The following is a 17,192-nucleotide window of genomic DNA, read 5'->3' as shown; positions in this document are numbered from 1 at the left end:
CTCATCATTCTCTATTACAGACCGAGCTGTGTGAATGCTTGGAAGTAGACCGCCGTCCCATGATACAGGTAGGGGCCAGTAAAACTCTCAACCCACCATAAAACCTTTCAGCTGCTTATTGCCAGACGTCAGCAATTCAAACTGAAATTTCTTGCATCAAGAGTGTACCTCAGACAATTAGTATGGACAATTTTGGAGGAAAAGAGTTCAACTGCTTTTGGGACTGAGGCAAAAAGAAAGATGTTATTTTCTGCATGTTCAAGCAACTTCCGTCTTAAGCAGCCTTTGCATCTCCAAGTTTTGATAGCAGAGCTGAAAATCTGGAGCACTAGAGGCCAAGATAACACAATCATGCAAGCTGTAGTCCCCAGGAAATCCCAGCCAAATTTGTCCAACTCATAAGCTTTTTTTTTTAATTACGATTTCAATACTATACTGTAGAAACCTGCTGGAATTTCACAGCTAAAAGCCCTCGGAGTTTCTTCTTGATGTGCACAGAATCACAACAAAACCACGCAAGCTGGATCACAAAATCCCACAGCTGAAGCTCTTCTTTGGACTGATCTTTCAGCAGTCCCACCCCCTGCTCAAAGCAGGTTGCTCAGGGCTGTGTCAAGCTGAGGTTTAAACATCTCCAACTGGAGGACTGTAGGATTAGAAGCCAGCAGCAGAAGGAAGAAGAAGATGGAAGGAGGATGGATGAACAGAATGAGAATTTATACATGACAGAAGAACTAGGACCTTCTGGGAGAGGAGACTTGGAGTTGAGTGAGAAGCCAGGAGAGTAGACGGGGCTTGCCAACACAACGATGAGATAAGGACAAAGAACAATGGATAAGAAGACCAGACTGGGACTGGCTAAAAGAGAATGGGGCTCCATATGCATTCTTCCACAGCTCTCCTTTCCTTTTGCTCCAGAATCAAACCAGCATCATCCATTGGAAAGGTCTAATCAGACTCTTTACCTTGCAACCTACTTCACAAAAGTTTAACGTGCACAGTGAATGAGACCAGGTGGAGGGAAAGGATAGCATTTTAAGGCACCTGATAGGGTGCTGCTCTGAGGCACTGGATGCTTCTTTTTCTGCTGCAGTTTTCCCTTACAATGGTGACCAAGTCAGTTGTGGTAGCATCGGTAGGATCTCAAACTAAGGAAGAGTGAAGGGGGTAAGACAGGCTGTGAGGTAGCTTGAGAAGGAAGGGGAGGAAACAGTGGAGGAAGGCACCAGTCTACTCACTCACGGGTGAGGAAGACTTTGAAGCTATTTCCCAGTGCAGACAACCCGGGGTATGGAGAGAAGCCTGCAGGTAGGACTTTGTGTCATCAACAGCCACCTTCTTGCTACTGACTCAGCAGAAGTGGCATGCCATAGCCTAGAATTACAGCAGGCAGGCATATCCTCCAGTTTTTTTTTCTCTCTGATCACTTGCACCTGACATTGAGATGCTCATTTGACTACTTGTTCCTCATTTTCTGCTTGCTTTGAGACCCTAGGACCTGATTTCCATTCCCAGATATCAGTGAGGAAAAGAAGCCCATTACTTGGAAGACACAGTATAAAGTTCTTCATAACACATTAGTACTGCGAAAAATCAGTTCCCAGGTGCTACAAACAGGACAGCCCAAAGTACTTCTGGCCTTCATTTCTCTTTAGCTGGGTTCTGGTCTCATCTCCTTATAAGAATTTTGGAAAAATAAATTAATGTGTGAAGCAACTAGATGCAGCAGAGTAAGGTCCTAGGAGAAAAGTCAAAAAATACTAGTCAGTAAGGAAGGCCAGGGGGTCATACTCAAAATAACAAGAGGCAGAACAGAACATTGGCCATCCGTGCACTCAGTGAACACTGTCTACCCTGCTCGCTAAATGATTCAGGAGTCCATTGGAAAATATAATCCATGAAGATGTAATTAAATACCACATCACAAACTATGTGCAAAACAAGCTAAATTAAGATGGCATGGGAAAATGTAATTCCACATTGCCTTTGCTTTGTTTGGAGGGTATGAGTTCAACATATAATGTTCCCTGAAAACAGTGTCTGAGCTTGTTTGTATGTGTAAGTGTCTGTGCCTATATACTTTGCATTCTGTATTTTCACTGCAAAATTTATGTATTTGCAACTTCAGAGTTGCCTATGAACACTGTCAGATTGTCAATGTTAAACATTACCTGGTAAACTCAGTGCTATATTATTTTTATGCGTTGCCACTCAAAACAAAAACCAGGAACTTCTTAATTTGGATCAAATTCTTGACATCACACCTAACCCAGCACTGTCTCCAGTTCTGGGCTCCCCAGTACAAGAAAGATATGGACTTACTGGAACAAGTCCAGCAAAAAGCCACAAAGATGATTAAGGGAATGGAGAATTTTTCGTATAAGGAGTGGCTGAGAGCTGGGACTGTTCAGCCTGGAGGAGAGCTCAGAGGGATCTTATCGATGTGTATAAATATGTGATGGGAGGGAATGAAGAAGAGGGAGCCAGACTCCTCTAAGCAGTGCCCAGTGAAAGGACAAGAGGCAATGTACACAAATTAAGACACACATTAAATTCCATCTAAACACAATAAAACACTTTTTTACTGTGAGAGTGATCAAACACTGGAACAGGTTGCCCAGACAGGTTGTGGAGTCTCCAACTGTGGAGATACTCAACTGGACACTGTCCTGGGAAACCTGTTCTAGCTGACCCTGCTTGAGCAGGGGGTTGGACAAGATGACCTCAAGATGTCCCTTCTAACCCAAATGACTCTGCGACTCTGTAAAATCAGAGTCATTTCCACAGTGTGAACCTTGGGTATCACTCATCACAATTTTTGCTAAGTAAGTAAAAGTAAGGCATATATAGTCTCCTATGAACAGGGCCAAACTGGTCCTTGCAGCACTATCACCAAAATCCATTTTTTGTTATTACATAGAAAAGATGGTCTACAAACATTTGCCAGCTTCATGACAATGGCAAATCAAAATGGCACTAGAGTTACTGTAGCTAGGTTTTTACAGGGATTGAAATCTGGACTTCAAACGAATTGTCTGCCTGTTCAAAGTTAAATGTCTGCTGAAGTGTTTTGCTTGAGGGGGGCCTGAATTACAGTGCCATTCAAAAATGTAATCACAGTTATTAAAATCATGTGTAAAGCACTGTTGATTCAATTTTTCATTGTACATGATATATAGCTAGATTAATTATTTTATTAGACATCCATAATGTTGCCAATATGATGCAATGCAGCCACCACACAGTATTTGCTGGTTTTGGGGAGGAAAGAAACCATCCACAATGGAAATACTTCATCTGGAAGGCAAGAAAAGGCAGTAACCCAAGGCTCCTCCTGCACAAGTTCTACCCTGCTTGGCAGACAGTAGAGCTGCAGAGCTCCCCTCTGCATGCAATGGCACACAGACCAGAGAAATTTACCTACGAGCCTATCCAGCTCTCCAGAGAACACAAAACAAAATTACAAGCCCTCTCCCTCTACTCTTCGCCCTCCCACTCTATGCTTTGTCCTCCCTCACAGAGGACACTGAAAAGGGAAATAAAATACAATTTACTTTAACCTTATTTTCAACTTTATATCACATTACAGGTCATCTGATACATTACTCTTTTTTGCACAACATCTCCTTCTCAAGTAATTTTTTAAGAGTTCAGTATAAACAGAGAATGGTGATTTGTTACATGCCTCTACAGTGTTATTTATCAGTCCTGTGAGATTTTATGCCCACAATATAGACTCTTCATGCTAGCTATATCATGTCTGTTTGATAGCATTTCTTTAAAAAAAAGCTGAGGCCATACTCCCAAACACAACAGTGGGTCAAAAGGCCTGTGGTAGAGGGCCTGATAAGGATTCAGAAGCTGAGCTGAATTCATTTGCAACGTTTGTTTTCAAAGGCTGCGGAGTATATTATGCCATGGTAAGATTAAGTAAATGTCAGGCTGCCTAGAGCTCTTGCATAGGTATGTCTTCTACTATTACTCAAATTTAAATAAACAAATTTACATTTACTGTACCTTTAGCTGAAGCACCAAGTCCATGCAGTATTTACCAAGAGGGTTTATGTCATTCAAGATGAGTGCAATTATAATATCAATCCCATTAGATTCATGGGTGGCTATGCAAGTCTGCAAAATAAGAGAAGGGAGTCAGGGCCAGGGGGAAGAGGGAGGGAAGGAGGAGGAAAAAGATGGACACAGGACAGGCAGAGGGAGGGAGACAATACGCACATCAGCACATTTCCAAAACAAGGACCGAGAACTTGAAAGACCTTGTAACAGCAATGAACCTCCCAGCCAAAGCAAAGCAACCTGAAAACATGCCACAAGAGGTGCTGGGGAGACTTGTATAGTACAGAACTAACTCCAACACTGCCAGTAGTGAAGTACACAACTGGAAAAAAGGTGGTGAAGGTAAAACATGCTTGCAGTGAATCGTGCAGGGTTTTGCACCAAGTGGCCCACAGGAGCACTGCCACATTCAACTGAACACACGTGCAGAGACATGCTTGTATGTAGGCACAATCAAATTTGCAGACTCAGATTCTTAAATTGCAATTCCTAATTTGCAAAACAGCATTAATACTGTTGTTATAGCATGAATTGTTTGCAAAGATTAAGGTTTTCTACATGCATCTGGACACGTCCTGCATAGAAGGACATTTCTGGCCACGGAATTCAAAACTGTAACTATGACCAGTGGTCCTTCCCAAACGCTTTTACGGCTGGAGTCCCAGACCTTCTAAGCCTTGTAAGTAAGTGTCAGCTATACAAGCCTATTATATTTTTTCCTAACAGGTTTATAGGACAATAGGATAGGAAAAGTTTTCCAGAAAGACAGAGACGGGGGAAAAAATGAAAATGAGAGTGTGGAGCATTTGACTCTGAAATACACTGAATCAGACTTGAAGTTCATGTAAACAAGCATAACTCAAATCCTGAGTGACTTCCCAGCAAGTACGTCTATGTAATTAAGTGTAACTAATAATTCCCTTCCACTATCAGTGTTCCTCAAGTACATTTGCTGGAGAATAAGTTAACTTGAAACATAGATTTTTTTTTTTTTCCTTCCACCTTCAGTCCTGTAATGATTCTTTTTTTACAGATTTTTGTCCCATCCACTACAGGACTGTTTAAAATTTAGTCCACTACAGGATTTTTGTTTGTTTGTTTTAAAGTATTAAATAAAGGCTGTTCATTACCAGCAATGGCAACAGAAGCACTCTGCTTCATTTGTGCATGTTAATGAAGTAGCATTAATACTGAACGTATTTTTTCAGCTACTCCTAGTACCAAGGATAGCCTCTGTAATGTCACCTACCAAAATTTTCCCATTGCTTAATCCATAGTAAAAATTCTGAAATTTCATCCACTGTGACAACTTTACTACAGTTCTCTTCAGATCAAATATAGCAGCGTGTAACTACATTCTTTACCTTTCTATACTGTATCAGCATGGCACTAAAGAGACATCTACCAAAAGTCACAGCTATATGACTTAAAAAGACTGCATCAAGCAAGGCACAGAAGATTAGAAGCATGATCTTTAGTCTAATCCATTTCACTACTGATATCATAATTAAAGATGCAGATAGGTAGTATAGCAGGATAGTAAGTTAAACTTTGTGGTAGTTATATGAATTAAGGAAAGTAAATGTTAGCAACTTACACAAGCACCAGCAAAGGCAAAATGTATGAAAATGAAAAAAGAAGATTATGTATGCAATGTACTTCCACAATTGTGACTCGAAATCCAGTCTCACAAAGTGAGGTTTAAGCCATGGACCTACTGACATAAGACATTAAACTCTCTCCAAAAGGACTGGAAACTGCATGTAAGCAGAGGTACTACAGGAAAAACTATATTGAGTTCTGACTTAAGAGGATTGCTCAGGTCTTACGAAAGCTTGAAACGTGTTAAGCCTAGCCATAGAAACTACAAGTGAATTTATGTTGTTAAGAACACTGAAAAGTTTATGATAAGCACACAGATACTATACATCATGTATATTCTTCTGCATCCACAAGTTATTTGAGCCCTACCTGATTTTCATGGCATGGACCCTGGCAATATTCAGTCAAGCTTTCCAGCGTCTGGTTCACAAGAGCCACGTTCCTCTCATTGATGTAAAGCCCCAATAAGCCCAGTCCACCTGTCGTGCTTCCACAGATACAGTCCAAAAACTGAAGGGTCTCACAAACAAGGTTGTAATTTGTTTTATTGTTCTGATGTCTCAGAAAATTCTGGTGGATGGAGAAAAGGAACACCAAAAAAACCAACAAAAACCCAAGAGAGTTAGAGTCAAGTCAAACACACAGTCTTTTTCATGAAAATATTAAATGGAACAATTTATGACCATATGACCACTGTACCTTAGGTACTGAAGTACACTACACTGCAGAAAATATATTATGCCTTAGTGCAGCAGTTGAAAACCACTATCTGATTAAGTCAGTAGAGAAAGAAGGGCTTAGGAAAGTGAACTTTGCAAACATCTGCACTGGTTTTAAATGTCATATATGTCCTGCATATACCCCCCATCCATCTTTTTATTACGACTCTTCTCTTGCAAGCTTCTTGCCCCACAGCTGAGCAGGTATAGTAGCACAATTACGACTGCTCCTTGGCAGTGTCAGCACAGACGGTAGCTTAGTTCAAACGACCCCCAAAACAACTGCTTTAAAGGAGACTTCTGGACACAGCAATGAGGTATATTTGCAGAAAATTCATTTTGCAAAGGTTGCTATGGGGACAGTAATTTCTACCAGAGGAACTGATAGCAGGGTCACATGTAGCATCTTAAAGCCTTCAATCATAATACCTAGGGAAAAGAGTAGTACCCAAACTTTGCCCTGAAACTTCCTGCGGTCTTCAAGCCTGTGGTAAGCGATCCACCATTTTTCACAGAAACCATACTAACAGGGACATTTAGACACTTCTCAATTCCATATGGCTATGCTGCAGTTTCCAAGCAATTCTGAAGACATAAACATGAGTTCAAATAGAGCATGCAAATCATTCTTGAAAAGGGTTATTTTATCCCTCGGACCAAAAGAACACAATATTTTAGACACCCCTATTCTGCAACAGGAGTCAGGCACAGGCATGTTTTTCTTCCCTTATGAAGTTCCAGCTCTTGTAATACTTCTTTTGCCCTCCAGCACAAAAACACTTTACCTGGAGCTCTCGGTTGTGGTTCTCACACAGCAGCTGAAGAAATCTCAATATTGGCTGCATGATTGCAATGGCAGGGCTCATGATTGCTTCTTCTGTGGACTTCTCTTCTGCATTTGCGGCATCTGTTCCTGAGCCCATAAGATCTATTTCTGGGTCCATTTCTCTTCTATACACAGAATAAGCCTTGGATGTTGCAGAAGATGCTTCTGTTAATTGTCCTTTCATACCCTCTTTCAGATGCAGAGTTGAATCCTTTACTGAAAAGAAGATAATTTGCCTTCATTTTTGAAACTCTCTCTCCTCATTTGATTAAACAATAAGAAAACAATAATAATGAATGCAACTTTTTCTTTGTTGCTGCGTAACTTTTCAAAGACTTCTAGGCAACTTACAAAGAATATCAAAGCAATATTCATGCAGGGATAGCATGTTCCAAATAAACCACAAACCAGAGTGAAAAAGAACATTAAAACAAAAAGCCCTACTATTTCTCTCCCATATACAATAAATGATGAGAACAATGGAAGGACCACAGGGTGGGAAATCAGTCCCTGTGCTTGCTCTTGTGAAATAGTTCCCTTAGCAGCAGCCTCTGCTGCTCTAAAAATACGGGTCTATATCTTCTACTGGTGTAAACTGGCGCAGCTTCACTGATTTCATTATAGCTAATTCCCTGTAACCATCTCAAGAGATGGCCTATAATTTAGAGAAAAACAGGCAAACAATGCGAATTAGCAATGATTACTATTAAAGCTTATTGATCAACACAGCATAGTATCATGCTGCAGTACACGTGGTTTGAATATAACGCACTTCTTCCCTCTTTTACATGGGTGCCTCCTTACCTCTCTTTTTGGGAACGGATATGGTCAGGTCACTATCATCATCTTTCTTTTTGCTCCCCAAATCAATAGTGTTCACTGTCACTGTCGATCGTATCTCCTGCTGAGCAGCTTTCATGCGGTCATACAGGACTTTAAAGAATTTTTCTGACTTTTTTTGCTCCTTCAATTGCTGGTAAGTCGAATACTGCAAAAAAGATATTCCTTAGATATCAATCTTCTAAGGAATAAGAAATACAAAAATACACTATTTTTGTGAAACAAATGATAAATAATTACTTCACTTACACAGAACAAATGTTGGCCACTGCCTGACCAGTTCTTTCACAAAGTGATATATGAAGCTGGTAACGAAGATTGATGATAACATTTTTAAATTTGGATAAAATGGTGAACACTGCTATTTGCAATCTTTAAAATGTCACAATATTATACCTGAAGTTAAATTACTTTGTGACACTCTCCATTTCTCCAGGCATTCTAGAGCTATAATAGTCCATCTAAAATAATAGTGAAAAGTAATTGTTATTATGTAACAACAAGAGGACGCATTAAACATCCAATGTGTAATATTATAGCTTAGATGATATACATTCTTTGTACTTCACACAGAATTGAAATTAATATTTTAGGTTATTAAGTCCAGTCCCTCAGTATTACTGCCAAGCAGGCTGAGTACCATTTTCAAGAGTTTGCAAACTCCATCTTAAAGTAAAAGCCTTTTACAGCCCCTAACAATTTATTTTAGAAAGCTGCAACAAAATCTCACTCTTTTAACATTTTCTGGACACTCTCTAAGGGTCACAGATTATATTATCTTTTTTACAGAATAAAGATACAAGAAGCAATTCCTCTCATTTAACTTTTATAGTCTTGCAATGAGCTGGTTATTTAGGCTCCCTTCACGGGCAATGATGAGACATGGGGAAATGCAGGGAGTGACTCGTACCATCTTTCCTCTCTTATGATAACTCTGCTGATCACAGAGTATGAATAAACAATCATCTTCTTTGGCTAAAGTTGGATAAGAGGGATATCATTCACAAGAACTAGAATCTGTAGTTTAAAGTAGTTATTTTCTACAGAATGGGATATTGGTCTTCTCAAATGGACAGTTTTTCACTCTTTGGAGATTTTCATAGATGTCCCTAAAAGTTTACAGAAAACAACTTATTTTTCTTGCTATCATAAACTTGAAAGTATTGTAATTTTTAATTTTACAAAGACACATATGCAACAACTGAAGATAATGCTCGTATGGCAAAGACCAGATTAAAAGAAGCACTGCGCTACACAGAAAGGGACAGTTGAAAAATGTTTTCTTCTATTGAAGAGTCTACACTATGAGATATGGCATAATAACAGAGCATATTTACATTTGTATTATAGCAATACATATTATAGTGCTAAACTTTTCAGAGAACTCACAATAAAAATGTTTTTTTTATTTGTGTCTGGACTACATGCATTTGGAAATCAGTATGTGAATAAGTAAATTAAATAAGTACCTGTGTTTGCGTATTTCCACCTTCAAGCAATGCAATACCAAGCAAAATGCCTTCCGAGAAAATTCTGTCGTTTTTGGTGTTTACTATAACATCTATGACTAGTTCTGACGCACCTTCTTTATCCAGAAGGCACTGAATATCAAACATGGTTACCCCAGACTTATCTGAGTCTTGTCCTGAAAATCCACCTGCAAATTAGACAAATACATACCATTCATGTTTGTTTCACATATGTATATGAAAATGAATCTATTCGTAACAATAATTTGACTTAAGTACACAGCAGCAATGTAATAAATTTAATTTTGAAATTCTGTTTCAGGCAAAATTCCCCTTGATACAAAAAGATTTTTGTGTGAAACTGCAATGTTGGGCTCTAAGAATAAGAAATAAAACAAAACCCCGAACCTTTGTTCCATCATGATATTCAGACAATAAAGAAGTTGGAAATGACACTGACTTGTCCACCGAACCCCTTTTTTAATTCCACTGCTGCATACGCTAAACTGTGTGTATGGTCAGTGCTCTGAGACAACTTCTAAATCTGCTTTTCAATCTCAGGCCTAATCTATACAAAGATTGTGTACTGGTAAATCCACTCTGGTTACAGGTATGACCTCCAGCTATATGCTGTTGTCAATGTAACTCCTGGATCATTAACATCACGATGATATCCTTTAAGAACAGAAACTTGAGTTAATCCAACGTAAATGTGTGGTTTTAAGAAATTTTCTTAAATTGTATCAGCGCATTAAATCAACTATCTTTTATCATCACAGATTATCATCTTTCCTGCTATGCTTACTTTTATAGAGATATAACTGCATCTACATCATTAGGAAAAATACAGTACTGCTTTAGTCAGTCAGTACTGCTTTAACTAATTAAAATGGTTCACTTTGTGATGAAGCCATACACACACACTTTTCAGAGAGAGAACTAAAAAACCAGCATATCTGTACTCTCCTGTTTGTTAGTGTGCAAAATTTGTTGTACAGGATATTAAGACTGTAAACATTTCCAGTGCCTACACTGAAATAGTCAAGGAGGATCAGCTGGGTAACATTTGGAAATGCCCACAAATCTGGGCATGCCTTTAATACATGCTGAAAATGCAACAGCAAGTATTTTCATCTGGCTCTATAGCTAGCTTCTGCCTCATTTCCTATGACATACATTATTTTGGGTTTTCTTAGAAACCACCCTACAGTAACTTCCTGTGGCTTCTATAACAGAATCATACAAAAAAAAAGGTTATAAGGGACCTACAGAGACCACCTACTCAAACTTCCTGCTCACAGTAGTCAGAGCAGGTTCATCAGAGTCTTGTCCACTTAAGTTGTAACAAGAACTGACACATTCTGCAGTCTCTCAGGGAAATCTGCTCCATTGCCTAACCAGTATCTTTGTCGGAAGTTCTTCCTTATATCTTATTTTTTTCATGTATCAAGGACCTGGAATTTCAGAACATTTTTTAGTTTCCAGAAACAGCAACATCTTTGTTCAAATCTTTTTTGCTTTGCTGAATTTTTGGGTGTGGATTTACTGGCAAATTAAAATGGCATTACCAATTGGAATTTATTTGAACGATTGATTGGGGGGCATGGGGAAAGTCCCTACTTCAGTACCACCAAATGCACACCAGCCATCTGAGACAAGTGCATGTAACTTAAAAATAAGAAAAGTCCGATACTACCTCTCTTCTAACTGGTTACAGATCATGTTTGACTTATTTACCAACTGAATTCCTGGAGCACTTCCAATGTGCCTATTAGAAAAAATGGTGCTGCTAATTTTGTGCTCTTTAAACGATCTGTGTTGATTTACCTCCCACTTGTGCGGTTTTGCTGTAGCTGGCAGACAGAGGCCCATTCATACCACTTCCATACTCTCCTTTAAAGTAGCGATATAGGAGTATTTTCCTTAAAGTGTTGCCCTTTAAGAAAAAGATAAAAATAGAAGAAATTAGAGTTGTGGCCAATTTCCTTTGTTTGAAAAGCAAGCTATTTAACATAGATACATAATTTATTAGGTCTTTCCATTATAATTAGCAAGCAAACAAATAGCAAGCAAAGTTGTCCAGAAAACAAACATCTAATGGTCTTATCTAGCAAATCTCATGGGAAGAATTCTAAAATACTGTTGTATAAACTTTCTTTGAAGTTTCATTTAAACTTACTGATTATAAATCAACGACCTCCACCTCAGTAATTTCTACTAGCTATCTCTAAGATGTGTATATTGAAACAAATTCTACAAAGAGCCAACGCTTTGCAGCTTTGCAGTCAGTGTGTCTGTGCCCTACCCTGCTATGGCAGTACTGTCTTCCTATTTTCTGCAGCTGAGTAGTATCACTCCCTTTTCTCTGATCTCAGATAATCCAGCTGATCATCTGAAAGAAGCCATATCACATGAAATATTAAAACAGAGATATGACATTTGACAGACTAGCTTAAAAAGCATTCTCTGTATCTCCTTGTTCCTTTACTTCCAAAAACACAACCAGTCAAAATTTGCATGCAGCTCTCCAAAGATCTTCCCTTTCATTTTGCGTATGTTCTGCAACACAAGACACACTGAATTAAGAGTGGAGGTACCAATTACTTGGCATTTTTATTTTGCCTTCAGTCTCCTGGGAACACCTGCAGTCAACACTCAGCTTTACAGAGGCAGTAGGTGACACAACCACCGTAGGTGTATGTGTAACCTAAGATTTTATAAAGACAAAAGTATGGCAAAGTCTCTGATGATTACCATAGAAGGGGAAAAATTGTTCATTTCAACAGCTTGGCAGTAAAATGAGACAACTTCTTCCTTACTTCTACTCACTTACTGGTTTTAATAAAAAACAGTTCTGAAAAATACGTGCACCAGAAGCAGTCTCAGTACTTACCAGCTCACCAGTGCCTGCACATTAGTGCAGCAGTCAACTTTTCAATCAAAACATGTCTGTGGTCACCACAGACAGCAAGGAGTGGGAAAGCAAGTCCCAGAAACACCTCAAGAAGCACTACTCACACTCTCACTTCTCTGTTAACTTAGCAATATTTCCAAGAGCAACCACATGCCATGGTGGGGCTTCACTACTTCATGGCTCTCAAGGACAATGGGCTTGTCCACCTCAAATAAGAGCCAGAATGCAGTATTCTGTATGTGTAGCCTAACACAAAACAGCCATTCTTTCCCAGTTCTCACATTTTGATGTTTTCATTTGATAATAGTCTATACAGAGTTCCTTCAAACGGCCAAGGAAAGTGCAAGGCCTACAGTAAAATATCAAAAGCCATAAATACGATTGGCTGCAAGAAAAATAAAAAGCATCACCTACACATCTGTGGTGCCAGGGAATTTATTAAGTGGATTTTCCAGGTAAGCTTCAGCCAGCGTGCCCTATGCTACCAAGGAAGACAAAGAACCAGAAGTCTGAGGACCTCACACAGAGAGAGATTCCTTCCCAGCCTAGTTTAACCCTGCATGCATGGACAAGGTATGCTAAGCAAGCTCATAAGAGATTCTGAGATGGCTAAGGGCACCAGCTCCTCCTACTCAACATCCTGTCTCTAGCTGTGACCAGACTCCAGAGTCTTAAGAGGAAAGTGAACCTCATTTTCCACTTCTCCTGAAGAAGCCAAATGCATTATTGAAGACGAAAAAGTTCCCACCAGAACTGAGAAATACGGACTAAGAACCAGGATAAAGTCCCTTTTCAAACTCTCTCAGGCATATATATTGCAGAATCATAAAATCGTATCACACAAATAGGATCACAGAGCAGAAACCCTTCTTAACCCCAGAGTAGGACCCGATCCAGTATGGGCACTGTATTGAGACAAGATCTTTAAATCAGAAAGGTTGGCATTTGCTGTATCACTTGATTAACACTCAGTCTGAGGCACCATCCTCAACCAGCAATCTATGCAGTCTGTTGATGACTAACAGAGCACCATGGTAAATTATATAAACAGTCACAGTACAGTCATGGGAAGAAACACCAAAAGCCACCTATATATAGGTAAGAACAATACCCGTAGTCACAAGCTTTATTGTTCAATCAAAACAGCCTTTATTTTATCAGGACGAACGCTTAAGACCATGAAATAGCATTCAACTAATAAACCAAATGATTTAGCACTTGGGTCTTATTGCTTGGAAGCGAGTAACCGTTGGCACATCTCAGATCTTCTTCCTGCCCTCCTACCTTCAAAGACACCAGAAGGAACAGTGATATGACGATGCTTCTCCAGCTGGCTATGGAAAGGGGAATCCTGCTCCACCCATATCCAAACTAAAACTAAGGCATGGACTTCACTTCTTGTCCCAAGAAGCAAGTCTTAATTCCTCCTCTCTCTCACTTCCTCTCTCAGCCTCCCACGAATCCAGACAACACTGACGGTTCTCAGAAACTAAAGTGTCAAAAGTCAAGGACATTGTGTTTGAAAAGTAGGAACGTGGTAGAACCTCTGCTTTGCCTGACAGCTGTGCCAAAAACATGCCCTCAGGCTCAGCCCACACATTTGCAAGCTCAGGATCTTCATCCTCTTTGTGATGACCTTGGGCAGCCACAAGACTTCCCTGAGTCTTGTGAAATCAGCTGCCACTACAAAGAGCGGAAGAGCCCAGCAGAATGAACCGGAGCTGAGAAATGTGCAAATGCTCACGCAATGGACCAGAAATGCCTGTCACCTCCAGCATGTAACTGTGTGAGGCACCATGCTAGAAAATGCTGAAAGACCCTGCTCCCAGAAAAAGCACCGATCCTGCTGGTGTAGGTTTCTGGGTATGCTCTTATGAGAATACCAAAAAACATCATCAAGAACAGCCCCATCATGCAGACAAGACAAACTGCTGCCAGGGCAAGCAAGACAGCCATGCCACTGATGTCCTTGTAAACGGTTTCCTAACTTAGTACAGCCACAAAATTAATATACCCCAAAAGTAAATGATCACAGCAGTAGCATGAATAAGCAGTTTGAAGCAAGTATTACTGCCACTCACATTACTGAAGCAGAGGCCAAAAATAAAAGCACACTAGGCAGCACAGTGCTATCTTCCCCAACTAGGTTTCTACATGTGGCAGAAGTCCCGACCTTTCAAGCTGAATCTCTCTTCTGCTGGCTACAATACACTTTCTTTTACAGCTCTTATTAGGGTATGGAAGTGGCATGTAAACTTCAGTCAGCTGACTGAAACCCTTCTATAATGGCTAGAACATTGTATAGCTTTGAAAAAAACACAATGAAACATAACAGTCTTATTGTTACCCATGAATGCCACTGTATTGTCCCTAACAAAAGCTAGGATAAAGACCGAGGACACAAGAAAGCAACAACGGGTTATTGTTGTTGTAGTTTTAAATAGCAAGGGACTGACAGACAAAAGTTTCCAATAGGGAAAAATTATTCCAATTGGAACATGTAGACACAAACAAATTACGTTTTCTCAGTCCGTATTTCATTATACTAGTTGGTCTTTAAACTTGATTTAAATGCCTTAATACAATGGCTTATTTACTTTCCTTCTCCAAGCCTGCAAAAGGCTGGTTCCACATAAGGATGGGGTATTCCACGCGGGGAAGCAACGGCTGAGAGAGGTACGTGTGGCTTATCGTGCATCAGCACCAGCTCACTGTATAACACTGCCAAAAATTATTTGTCCCGTCTTCTATAACTTTGCACACTTCTTATGGAATTGGAATGGCATTTATGATGTTCAGAAGGCTGAACTAGATGATCTGTTGATCTCTTCTGGTTTTTACTCTACATTAAAATAATGAAGTGGAAATGCTCAGGTTATCAGTGATAACACAGAACGTCCAATAAATATTTCCATGCTACAGTGGATGATGTTGTGAGTATATTCCAGTATTAGTCCAGGAGGATGCATGGAATTTAGGCATGCTAAAACTTCAGATTTGAATAACTTGCAGCCAAGTACAAAAGAGGAACTGCCTGGGATCTCCGGTCTACTAATGCAGGTCTTCAGAAAGTTCGGAACAGAAACAAAATCCCAGAGAACTGGGAGAAACCTAAGGTGCAATGATACTCTTTAAAAAGCACACAGGAGTACTTTTTATACTTTTTACTAATATCAAACCCACTGCAGTGAGATTGATATCAATTCTAGGAAAAACAAAGGAATGCCTGATTTTGAACTCCATTAATACAAAATTAAAGGAAGCTACTATAAACCAATGGCAGTTATAATACTGGCATCATGTTGTAATAATTGCCCAAATATGGGTTTAGGAAAAACAGACCTCAAACTTCTGAAGATTATCTTCTGGTTTTGTTAATAATGGAAATATCACTCTGGTAACGTTTGATAAACTGGTGGTGTGACAGTATCCTGTAAGGCAAAATTTTTGATTAAGTAACCCCACAAGGATAGTTATCAAATGGCTTAACAGCTAAGTGACTGACAGAATTCAACATACAATTTAAAGCAAGAAATCATAAATGAGTGTATGGGCTTCCAATGGGCAACCTCATGGAATATTTATTGTCTGCCTGACTTTTTTTCCAATGAAATGGAAGAATACAGAAAATAATTATGAATAGCATTTAGGAAGGACACAAGAAGAAAAGGGGATGAGGTCAAGTCATCGATAACAATTTAAGCATCATTTATTAAACTGACTAGAAGGAAACAATATGAGCCTCACTATGGTCAAACCTCCATACATCTAGTTATAGACATAATAACAATAAAATGCAGAACACCAAAAAATGGAGGACTCTGTTCTAGGAGGCCGTGACTCTGGGGAAGAATGGAAGGTCTTGGAGAAAAATCAGTGGAATGACAACTCCCAAAATCACACTATTCTGGAAAGGATAATGAGCTATTACGTAGGATTCGTAAGTCTATCATCATTTTGGCATGCAGGGGCACGTTCCTGTAGGAATACTGCATCACAAGTTGGTGTCCACAATTCAAGAAGAATGCTGGCAAATTGGATTAGGTTTGGAGAACCTCCACAAGAGTGATTAGAGAATAAAAAATGCCTTCTCATCAGAAATTCAAGGCTTTCGATCTTCTGAGCTTATCAGTCTAAACATGAACTACATGAACTCTGTTTCTGACTATCTACCTGAGAAATCTGATAATGGATGACTTCAGTCGACAAAGGTGTAAGACACACTGCTGAGAAGCAGAAGACAGAAATTCAACTAGAAAAGAGGTAGAAGCAGCTGGGTTATTCGGTTTGTGGGTTATGAATTTTATTTTTATTTTATGTAACAGTAAGGGTATTTAGCTATTGAAACAGCTGAAGAAGAGGTGTCATAGTCTCTATTGGTGGTAGCTACTAAATCACAACTAGGTGGCTTCTCAGACAGAAACTATTTGAAGATCTTGTGGTCTACAGTAGGAGGACAAGCTGGGTGACAAAAATATGTCATCTAACATAATCTATGAAGACATCATGCCACCTCTTCCTGTAGTAAATATAGATGAGGTCAGAAGCCTGTCTTTCTATGAAGGCTGTTTATAAAACACCTACTTCTACATGTTTCTTCTCACCATTTATAAATGGAATTTCTATTCTGCTTGGTCTGAGTGTCTGCTTCAGGATGATGTTTTTTGTTGTTTTTCACCCATTTTCAAACTATTTTGTTCTCTTATTTCCCTTGGAGACAAAACATGGTAGGAGTGGTTGTTTTGTGCAAG

The 17,192-nt window shown here is 39.4% G+C and overlaps 1 protein-coding gene across 1 annotated transcript in view; it reads right to left on the bottom strand.

Moving 5' to 3' along the window:
• ITPR2 (inositol 1,4,5-trisphosphate receptor type 2) overlaps positions 1-17,192 on the bottom strand; it is a 268,093-nt gene that overhangs the window by 71,288 nt on the left and 179,613 nt on the right. Inside the window, exons 38-43 of the mRNA XM_068402385.1 lie at positions 11,355-11,463; positions 9,528-9,715; positions 8,023-8,206; positions 7,178-7,434; positions 6,043-6,243; positions 4,018-4,128 (exon numbers count right to left, since the gene is read on the bottom strand). Coding sequence (XP_068258486.1) covers positions 4,018-4,128; positions 6,043-6,243; positions 7,178-7,434; positions 8,023-8,206; positions 9,528-9,715; positions 11,355-11,463 — 1,050 coding nt within the window. The remainder of the gene's footprint in view (positions 1-4,017; positions 4,129-6,042; positions 6,244-7,177; positions 7,435-8,022; positions 8,207-9,527; positions 9,716-11,354; positions 11,464-17,192) is intronic.

The sequence above is a fragment of the Nyctibius grandis genome, chromosome 5, assembly GCF_013368605.1.
Source record: "Nyctibius grandis isolate bNycGra1 chromosome 5, bNycGra1.pri, whole genome shotgun sequence".
Lineage (NCBI taxonomy): Eukaryota > Metazoa > Chordata > Aves > Nyctibiiformes > Nyctibiidae > Nyctibius > Nyctibius grandis.
Note: the sequence above shows the minus strand (reverse complement) of the source record. Positions and strands in the feature narration are given on the sequence as shown.